Raw genomic sequence first — 10,926 nt, 5'->3', positions numbered from 1 at the left:
CCGTTGCCCTTTCAAAATCTAACATTTCATGCATAACCCCGATACCCTCCCAATTTTGCTTTTATATTTGGGTTCATGCAAACTTGCATATTGGCGGCAACATTGTGTGGAGAAAAAAGAAATTAAAACAAAATTTGTGAAAAATACACTATCGACACGCATCCTAACTCTTCACCAAGCGCGTGCATCGCATTTTCTTTCAATTTTATTCAAATCAAGGGTCCTTGTTGCTTCAACCCATACCTAACATCACGTTTTAATCACGGAACACTCTTGCGCGTGTGAAGAAGGATACAAATATCAGAGCCAAAACCCTCTTTTTTTTCACTCTCACACGCCCTAGTCTCTCTGTGCACAGAAAACAAATTTCAGAGAAGAAAGCACTGAAAAAACGAAGAGACTCTGGGAACCCCATATCCCAGAAACCCAATCTTCACTGGAAAATGGAAAACGCGCTTTAATCGAACCAAAACCCCGTCGAAGAAGATGCGTCGCTGATTCGATTTCTAGGGTTTCGGTTTCTCTCCCGCCTTGGACCAACTGTGCGCAACGCCGCAACGGCGACGGTTTTCTTCCGAATCTGAGAACATTCGAACACCCAATTGGACGGAGAAGACAATCGGCGAATGCCCATTGGCTGGTTTTCGAGAGAGCCAAAAACGTTTTTCGTTTTTCATTTCCATATTTTGCATTTTTCATATAATTTCTTCTTCTAATTTTTCCGTGTGGTGATTCTCCCGCTTTCTCGTCATGCGATCATCGCCGTCTTCTTTGGGTTCGTCGTCTCGATCGGGTTTGCGGCTTCGTAAGAAGCACAAGAGGTTGGATGCAATATGTGAGGAGGAGTACACTCGAAACCATGGTGAGTTGAATGATGATAATGATGGGTTGAATCCTGATGCAGGGGTTCGTCGGAGCTCCCGGGTTCGCCGTGCCCCGGTGCTTCTCGACGCGTCTCCCGCTCCGCCAAAGAAACGACGGAGGGTGGGGAAGGGTGGAATTGATCATGGTGTGGAGAGTCCTTCGACTTTGGGGCGGGAAAATAGAGGTTCAGGTGGGGCTTGGAGTTCTAGGTTGAGATCAAGGGTTGAGAATGTAAGTTTTAGGGTAAAAGAGGATGGGGAATCGCGACGTGGGAAGAGGAAGCTTTTTGAGGGTGTGGTGGGAAAAAGGGATGATGATGACGTTGGTAGGAAGGAGGAGTTGGAAGGTTTGATGCCGAAAGTGGTTAAGTCGAAGAGACCGGGGAGGATTAAAGCCACAAAGCACGATGAAGGGCATGAAGATGATGTGTCTCATGGGAGTTTGGAGGAGAGTAAGAGTCAGGAAGTGGTGCTTGTGTCTAGCAGTGACGAGGAGAGTGATTCAGAATCGGAAACTGAATTGTCGGGAGAGAATCAGATGGATGAATCGGATGGTAATGCCCCTTCCATGGGAGGAAATGAGGATGCGGATCAGATGGCTGATTCGGATGGGAGTGTCCCTCCCATGGTAGAGAATGAAGAGAGGAACTTATCCAGCGATTTGCGAATGAAGGAGTGTGGCGATGACATTGAATCGTCGTCACAGGTGGAACATGAAGATAAAGTGGATTATCAGTTAGAGGGTGCGAAGGAAAGCAAAAGTGTAGGTAATGCAGCTGAGCAGGTTGATAATGAAGAATTCGCTGCTAAGAAGGTTGAGGATGGTGAAAATTTCTTGAAAGATGCTATTGTTGATAAGGAGGTTGATGTCAATGAAAATGTCTTGAAAGATGCAAATGCTGGGAGGAAGGATGAGTTGAAACATGCTTCAAATGACAAGCGTGGTCACCTGCGTATCAAAGAGGGCAGGCGGTGTGGTTTGTGTGGTGGAGGGACCGATGGTAAGCCTCCAAAAAGGTTAGCTCATGATAATGGTGAAAGTGAGAATGAAGCTTATAGTGGATCGTCATCTTCAGAGGAGACTAATTATGATATTTGGGATGGTTTTGATCATGAACCTGGTTGGCTTGGGCGTCTCTTGGGTCCTACTAAGGATCACCATGGTATTGCTAGAATATGGGTTCATCTGCACTGTGCTGTATGGAGTCCAGAGGTGCGGTTTTAATTTAGTAGTTTCTGAAACATGGTCTTCATCATGAAACTCTGCATATTTATGGAAGATTTAAAAAATAACATTGCAAACTGACTTGCTGATCACAGTGATATTTTAAGGCCTTCTAAAATCTGTTCGGCATTAAAAGTTTTTCTCTGGTCATTGTTAATGAAACATATTAAGTTCTACACTGCTAATAACTAATACATAGTTGTGGCATAAATATGTTTCCCTTTTTCCTTAGGAATATAACTTACACAAGGGATATGAAACAACTATGCCCTTTTACAGTTCTTTAAACTTTTTATAGACTTCTTTTCTTAAGTTCTGGGCACCATTTAAATTTAGTCATCTGTCCCGAATGAACATAGAGAGACCTTTGTTTTTTACCTGAAAGTATAGATTCTACGTTGATACTTTATAGTGAAATATGATGGCTGTATAATTTATGTTGTCCATAGTAATGTGTAGACATATAGCTAACTCACCAACACATACTATTTTTTATTCCTCTTAAATTTTATCAACTGAATTGTTTGATGCTCAGAGTTGACACACTCAAATTTAGCTTGGTCTACTTTTGTGTTGAAGTAAATATTTGCTGTGTCAATTTTACAGGTTTATTTTGCCAACTTTGGATGCTTAAAAAATGTGAGGGCTGCACTTTTCCGCGGAAGGGCATTGAAGTGCACACGCTGTGGGAGGCGAGGGGCAACCACTGGTTGTCGTGTTGATCGTTGTCCAAGAACTTATCACTTGGTTGGTTACAAGTCCTCTTGTTAAGAATAACAGAAATATTTTGAACTCCCCTTATTTTGTTATTACAAGCAAGAAAAAAAACTCTTCTATAACATCCATGATCAGAATTAACATTCTATCTGGGTTTTGCAGCCTTGTGCCAGAGCCAGTGGTTGCATCTTTGATCATCGTAAATTTCTCATAGCCTGTACAGATCATCGGCATCTCTTCCAACCTCGTGGTAATAAATATTTAGCCCGGATAAAGAAGTTGAAGGCTAGGAAAATGATGTGGGAGATAAGGAAGCGGTCGAACGAAGCTTGTAGAAAAGATATTGGAGATGAAGAGAGATGGTTGGAAAACTGTGGAGAGGATGAAGAATTTTTGAAACGTGAGAACAAGAGGCTTCATCGTGATTTATTGAGAATAGCCCCAGTGTACATTGGGGGTTCAGACTCTGCTAGTGAAAATTTGTTTCAGGGTTGGGAATCTGTTGCTGGGCTCAAAGATGTCATCCGTTGTATGAAAGAAGTTGTCATTTTACCTCTGTTGTACCCTGAGCTATTTGATAATTTAGGGCTTACACCACCAAGAGGTGTTCTTTTACACGGGCATCCTGGAACAGGGAAAACCTTAGTTGTCCGGGCATTGATAGGTGCATGTGCCCGTGGTGATAAACGGATTGCATATTTTGCCCGGAAAGGTGCAGATTGCTTGGGAAAATATGTTGGTGATGCTGAGCGTCAACTAAGACTATTGTTTCAGGTTGCTGAGAAATGTCAACCTTCTATAATATTCTTTGATGAAATAGATGGTTTGGCACCCCTCCGCACTAGGCAGCAAGACCAGACACATAGTTCTGTTGTGTCAACATTGCTTGCTCTTATGGATGGTTTGAAATCTAGGGGTTCAGTTGTGGTCATAGGTGCCACAAACCGTCCTGAAGCTGTTGACCCAGCACTTAGGCGCCCTGGTAGGTTTGATCGGGAAATTTATTTTCCATTACCATCAATTGAGGACAGAGCTTCCATTCTCTCACTTCACACCCAAAAGTGGCCAAAACCAATTACCGGATCCTTGCTTGAATGGATTGCAAGAAAAACACCAGGCTTCGCAGGTGCTGATCTCCAGGCTCTTTGTACGCAAGCAGCTATTAATGCTTTGAAGAGGAATTTCCCTTTGCAAGAAGTCTTGTCTTTAGTTGCCCAAGAAAAGCATTCTGGTTCTAAGCAAATTCCTCTTCCATCCTTTGCAGTGGAGGAGAGGGACTGGTTAGAGGCTGTTTTTTCTTCCCCACTACCTTGCTCCCGAAGAGATGCTGGAAATGCTGCCAATGATGTAGTATGCTCCCCTCTTCCCATCCAACTTATTCCTTGTTTATTGCAGCCATTATGCACTCTTCTTGTATCTCTATATCTTGATGAACGTCTATGGTTACCACTTCCCATATCGAAATCTGTAACTGTGATAAAGGATGCTATGATTTCTGCTCTGGACAAAAAGCAAAAGCCTTTTGATCACTGGTGGTTGCACATGGATGAATTTCTTCATGAACACAACACTTTTCATGAGTTAAAGATAAAGCTTACTTGTTCTGGTATTTTATCTGCGGATGATGGCATTATTGGTTCTAATGATACTGTGGATGATGCTTATGATAATAACTTGAGGCTAGAATCCTACACAAGGAACCATCTTGGCATGCGTAGTGGTTTATTTGCATTGACCAACAAATCTGGATTTCGGATACTAATTTCTGGAAATCCACGAACTGGCCAGAGACATCTTGCTTCTTGTCTTCTTCACTGCTTTATTGGAAATATTGAAATTCAGAAGATTGATATGGCAACTATTTTGCAAGAAGGGCATGGAGAAGTGGTGCAGGGCATTGCACAAATATTAAGTATGTCTCTCTTTTCTAGTTTTGTTGATTTCTGTACTTTTGGTATCACTGTTGGCTAAGTATGACTAACAATAGCTCTGGATGTCAAATAAGGTGTTGCCGACATGCCTTAGGTTTACAGGATTATGCATTTTTTATTCTATCCACTGAAAGATGCCAAGTGTTGAGAGGAGTTGAAATTGTTGGTCAATACAAAAATACCGGTGCTCATATATTTCATAATTATAGAACTTCTGGATCTGATACTCACAATTAATTTCTCTGTGGCAGTGAAATGTGCTAGCAGACAATCTTGCGTAGTATTCTTGCCAAGAATTGATTTATGGGCTCTGGAGAAACATTTTCAAATTGCTGACAGGACTGATTCGTGTTTAAAGATGGGCAAGTCTTGTTTCACACCAAACCAAGTTGTTGAGAAGGAAAGTGACATCAGTACTGAGAAAAAATCAACTGAGATGGCCAATGGCCAGGCTATCACAAAGGCTTCATTTGCTTGGATGTCATTTATTGAGCAGGTGGAATCCATTGGTGTATCCACATCCTTGATGATTCTGGTATGATTATTTTCTTGCTTTTAATATTAAAAATCTTTACACAATTGGTGCTAGGTTTTTGCTCCTTTTAAAGTTAAATGTTTATTTATGTTAGTCTGCTATTTCTTAATTGTCAATTTAGAATATTTTAATACAATGTCATAGTCATATGAAGTAATTCTTATGGCTTTTAACTTTCAGATACAAATGTTTGCACAACAACATTGTCAGGCAAAATGATACCATTAGCTTGACATTTATAATTTTTTATATTGTTTAGCAGGTCCTTATATTTTGTTTTATATATTACAGGCTACTTCAGAAGTTCCCTATAAAGAACTTCCTCGCAAAGTAAGCGAATTCTTCAAGAGCTATCAATCTAAAGACAGCCAGTCAACTCCTTTGGAGCAGACAGTTCCTCGTTTCTCTCTGCAGATTGATGGGAATTTTGACCGTGACATGGTGATCAATTTATCTGCACTAGGGCTATTGAGAAATGTAGTTGAGCAGCTTGTTCAATTGCTTCATCAGAGATCTCATGTTCATATGGGTGGACAAAAGGGCAACAGAACCTATGAATCAGTTGAAGTTTGTAAAGATAAGGTATGTCAAAGAAAAGATGGATCAGCCAATGATAAAAAGAGTGAAATCCAACATGAGTCCTTTGCAAAAGTTCCACCAACATCAAACAGCAAGTCACTGAAGGGAAAGTCAACCCTGTTGTTGGCAATATCTACACTTGGCTATCAAATTCTCTTATACCCTCATTTTGCTGAACTTTGTTGGGTCACTTCAAAACTCAAAGAAGGTCCTTGTGCTGATGTAAGTGGACCTTGGAGGGGTTGGCCTTTCAATTCTTGTATAATTCGTCCTAATAATTCACATGACAAGGTTGTAGTTTCTTGTAATTCTGGTAGCATTAAAAGCAGAGAATCATCTGGTCTTGTCAGAGGCTTGATTGCTGTTGGTTTATCAGCTTACAGAGGTGTTTATAGATCAGTTAGAGAAGTTTCCCTTGATGTAAGGAAGGTTCTTGAGGTCTTAATAAAGAAAATCAATACCAAAATTCAAGCTGGGAAAGATAGATATCAATATTTTCGTATTTTATCTCAAGTGGCTTATTTTGAAGACATGGTCAACAACTGGGCTTACTCATTGCTAAGGTATTACCACTTTTCCTTTGCTATGCATGGTTGGTAAGATATTACTGTTTTTCTATGTCAACATTTTGAGTGGACTTGGTCTCTAATAGTAATTCCTTCCATTTTAGTCTGGAGCAGGATTCTTATGAGCATACAACAAAGGTTTCACCAGCAAGTGGTGGGTCGTTAAACAGTCATCCCACAAGTGAAAATCACAAATCAGGAGGTGAGGACTGCCATTTTGCTGTTCCTGGAGATGGTCATGATTTGGAGACATTGGAGGAGAGTCATAACGGAATTGCTGCTGAAATGGCTGGATGTATCACCTCTAATAACCAAAATGGTACTTTAGATATGGATTGTGATGATGGAAATGCTAGCTCTGAAGGATCTCTACAAAATGATTCTTTTTCTGAAAAGCATATCAACAACTCTGCTGCTGCTGCTATGACTGCAAACCAACCACTTTATCCAACTACAAGTCGGGAGAATGGAACACTATTAGTACAACATGAATCTCTAACTGCTGGTAATAATGAAGAGGTGCGTGAAGAACTAGGGATTTCAAATAACTTCAGCAAATCCTTGGGCACTCAATGTGTGGTTCTTTCTGGAAATGGAGTTCACGCTGCTTTCGAACCAGAGACACAAAATGTTGAGATTGGTAACTGTCCCGTCTCTGATCAGCCTCTTACTGTGTCCTCATCCTCTCAAGACATTGGTGCAAAATCAAGTGATGTTAAATCTGATAAACATGAGAATGCTACAGATAATAGTGTCTCTTCAAGTAATGGTAGTGTTCCTGCTGAGTCGGGGGTTATTTGCTTGTATCAATGTTGCCCTGCATGTCTTCGTAGTCTCCATCATTTGACAAAGAAAATGCTTCTTGGAGACTGGGGGTTGAACAGTGACCAGTGGAGTGTAGAAGATGTTCATGATGCTGTTTCATCATTATCTGTGGATCTTATTTCAGCAGTTAGAAAAAGCTTTATGGCTGAAGATTTCATTGATTCATCAAAGAAAAGCTTAAGGAATGAAAATCATGGAACATCTCTTGATTGTGTGAACCTGAGAACGTGTAATGCTGAAAGCCAATGCAAGGATGTTGTGCCTGCTGAATGTGTTTCTCACTCTGCAAGCCAACATGCAACTGCAATTGAAGATACGGCACTAAATGAAGAATCAGCAATGGTTGATCTTAAATTTGTTTTCAGAGATGGTGTCCTAGTTCATATGGACCCTGACAAGGATGTCTCAGCTCACTGTAAATTTGAGAACTTGTGCCTTTGTTCTCTTAGAGAGTTGATACTAATGACAAAGCGCCCTTTTGATTAGGCTATTGATTCATAGCATGAATTGCTTGGCAATTTTTTTGTGCTGATGCGGCATTTGTATATAACCTTTTTTGAGTTTCAAATATAGTTTTGACGTGGAAACTACAACCAACTTTCAACTTTCAAGTGCTTCCATCAAAATCCCACAGCATTTCTGTAGAATCCAACCACCAAATGAACCCTAAATCCTAACCCGCCCTTTTTTTCTTCCCAATTTTAGAAGGATGTTTTTTCCTGCACCCCTACATTCTTAAAATATCTAAATTATCCTTGAGAATTTTGGGTGATTTTAGAATAGGGAAGATATTCTGGAAGACAAAAACTGAAAATCCTTGAGAGTTTCTAAAATTGAAAATCTGGAAGACAAAAAAGTCATTCTGAAATATATTTTTTGACTTCCAAAATGATAAATCTGGGTATTTTGGAAAATATGTTCTGGAAACATTTGAGAAAAATATTTTGGAAATCATTTGTAAAAGAGTAAAACAGTCTTTTTCGAAATATGATGGGTGCATGGAGAAATTTGTTGGGTTGTGGGAAGAAACATTTGAAAATTAAATGCTAATTCATGTCTTGGCCAATTACTTCCTGCACATAGTACTGCACCCAAATTCAGTGTGAAAAGACGAAAATGCCCTTAAATAAAATGAGATACATGAAAAATACATTCCACAGACCTTTTCTGGAATATGGATCTGGATTTTTCTTTCCAATGAACTTTTTGTATTGTGGATTTTTTTTATCTAGAATGAGATTTTGATTTTTGTTTCTAGTTTTTTATTTCCAAAACACAATAATCTCTTTTAAATCTAGTTTTTTGAAATGTAATATTTTTAATTTCAGATTTTCATTGACCTTTTTGGTAATTTAAAATTATGTAGGGTGTAGGTTCAAAATGATTGGGTGTAGAAAGAATTTGTCCATGTCTTGAATACGAAAATTTGGGCTTAAACCCCTTTTACAGTTTGGGTGTTTCTCCCTGCACTCAACAAATGACTTCCTACACCCCATCATTCTCGGAAAAAATCATTTTACCCTTTTTAAAAATGACTTTCGGATTATTTTTTCTGAAATATTTTTGTAACATACTTTCTAGAACATATTTTATGAATTCGGATTTATGATTCTGGAAATTAAAAAAATGTGTTCTGAAATGATGATTTGGAATAGTTTTTTATCTTATGGATTTTCTATTTCGGAAACACACTTTGCTTATGGAACCCTTATTCCAGAATCATCCAAAATTATAAAGGATAATTCTGGTATTACAAAGAATGTAGGGGGCAGGAAGAAAATGTAGGAGTGCAGGAAGAAATATGCTTTATCAAATTTCCAAAGAGTGTTTCTTTCTGCATCTTCCTTGTAATATCTCTATACTTCTGAAAATATCAAGAATATATTCTATTGATGTTTTATTTATTTATTTTGAAATAGGTGATATGGAAAAATTCTAAAATATAAAATTCAATAGGAATACCTTCTAGATTCTATAATCCAGAATATGTTTTTTTTTAAAAAAATATACTTCAGATTATGAAATCTAGAATAAATTTATGGGTTATAGAATTTGTAAGATATTTTCAAATTTAAGAATACCTTTCAGATTTTGTAATATTTTTTTATAGAAAAAAATTCAGATTGTAAAATTTAGAAGGTTTTTATAGATCTTAAAATATTTTTTAGATTTTACAATTTGAGAGGTGTAAATAGAAAAAAATAAACAATTTTCTAAATTTTATTCTAAATGTATTTTTTTAAGGATAAATGGTCTTTTCACAGAGTCCCAAGCGAAGTTTAAAATATATTGTTTGATTTGCATCCCTTGTAATTAGCTTTCCTCAAAATTTTCCCTGTTACTTTTGTCTCACTACAATTTATTAATATTTTTGAGGATATGAACGATATGAAAATTAGAAATAATATACTTAGGAGTAACTGTTTTAAAAACAATATTAGTTTTACATCTAATCGATTATAAAATTTATGTGATGTTTTTGTCGTCTTTATCAACTTTTCCTTTATCCTTATTGTTAACATGATTTTTTTTTTAATTTTAGGACAAATAATATAATTTTTTGGAAAATATATTAAGTATATATATATAATTTTATAGAAACAACACAATTTATCTTTAAATTTATTTGTTTAGGTATAATAAACAGTTAAAAATATTATTTTAATATATAAAATTTAGTGCTTAGAGATTAAAGATATATTTTATAAAGTGAATATTCCAAAAAAACTCTTCTATGTAGCTAAACCAACTCTTATGCAGTGTTTGGATCAGAGGGTGGCCCTGTAGCGCACATGGATTATAGGGTGGTCACCCCCGTTTGGTTCCGTGAGAGAGGGAGGGTGAATGAAAATGAGAGTGATTTGAGGGTCATTTGAAATATGAAGAGAAAGGAGAGTGGAAAGCATGGAAAGCCACGAAAGATTGGTTGAAAGACCATGGTGCCCTTATTCACGTTACACAATAGTAACTTTTTACTTTGCATGGAAGCTAAGTACTACATCTGTCTATCCTTCACACACAGAGTTGCATTGATATAGGGTGTTTGGAGAGGGTCTTCAATAAGCATAGAGGTAGGAGAGTGAGTTTGGTAGTTCATGTTTGTCCTGAGGTTACGTTTTTTTCATTTTAGTTTCATGCATAACCGATTATCATTGCAAAATAATGCACTACATAATCAATTATGTAGTTAAAAACAGTTGATAATCGATTATGGTCATGACATAATCGATTATGGTGGTGACATAATCGATTATGGTGGTGACATAATCGATTATGGTCGTGACATAATCGGTTATGGTCGTGACATAATCGGTTATTTGAGAATTTTTGGCAACCATAATCAATTATCTATTAGCATAATCGATTATGTTAAATTTTGAACTGCAAGAATAGTCGATTATGCTTATTAAATCTTTGGATAATCGAATATGTGACTTTTTAAGGGAAGTGATAATCGATTATGTTCATGGTTTTCTAGATTTTTTATTTTTTGATTTTTTTTAATATATTTTCAGGCACACTTTGATCTTACTGACAATTGCATTGTCTTGTGATTTTGTTATGCTCTCTTTGAGGTATGTGTGATTTTTTAAAAAATGTATGTTTTATTTATGTTTAAATTGTGTTTGGATGTTTATTGTTTTTGGAATTGAATTTGTTTAAATTATTTGAAAGTAGTTATTCA

The 10,926-nt window shown here is 37.2% G+C and overlaps 1 protein-coding gene across 1 annotated transcript; it reads left to right on the top strand.

Annotated features, from left to right (window-relative positions):
- The first annotated feature begins 283 nt into the window (after positions 1 to 283).
- LOC137835169 (uncharacterized) lies at positions 284 to 7,834 on the top strand. The gene is made up of 6 exons (XM_068643543.1): positions 284 to 2,076; positions 2,695 to 2,835; positions 2,968 to 4,717; positions 4,988 to 5,271; positions 5,563 to 6,413; positions 6,521 to 7,834. Exons 1-6 carry the CDS (start codon positions 751 to 753, stop codon positions 7,725 to 7,727), a joined length of 5,559 nt encoding a protein of 1,852 aa, XP_068499644.1. The 5' UTR covers positions 284 to 750; the 3' UTR covers positions 7,728 to 7,834.
- The last annotated feature ends 3,092 nt before the right edge of the window (positions 7,835 to 10,926 follow it).

Source organism: Phaseolus vulgaris, chromosome 5 (genome assembly GCF_000499845.2).
Source record: "Phaseolus vulgaris cultivar G19833 chromosome 5, P. vulgaris v2.0, whole genome shotgun sequence".
NCBI classification, from domain to species: domain Eukaryota; kingdom Viridiplantae; phylum Streptophyta; class Magnoliopsida; order Fabales; family Fabaceae; genus Phaseolus; species Phaseolus vulgaris.
The sequence above is the reverse complement of the archived record's forward strand: the minus strand, read 5'-3'. Positions and strand labels throughout refer to the sequence as shown.

Excerpts from the sequence above, each read along its gene's own strand:
- LOC137835169 (XM_068643543.1), top strand. The coding sequence starts at position 751 with ATGCGATCATCGCCGTCTTCTTTGGGTTCGTCGTCTCGATCGGGTTTG. Across the intron at positions 2,836-2,967 it reads GTCCAAGAACTTATCACTTG|CCTTGTGCCAGAGCCAGTGG; the intron begins GTTGGTTACAAG and ends TGGGTTTTGCAG. Across the intron at positions 5,272-5,562 it reads CCACATCCTTGATGATTCTG|GCTACTTCAGAAGTTCCCTA; the intron begins GTATGATTATTT and ends TATATATTACAG.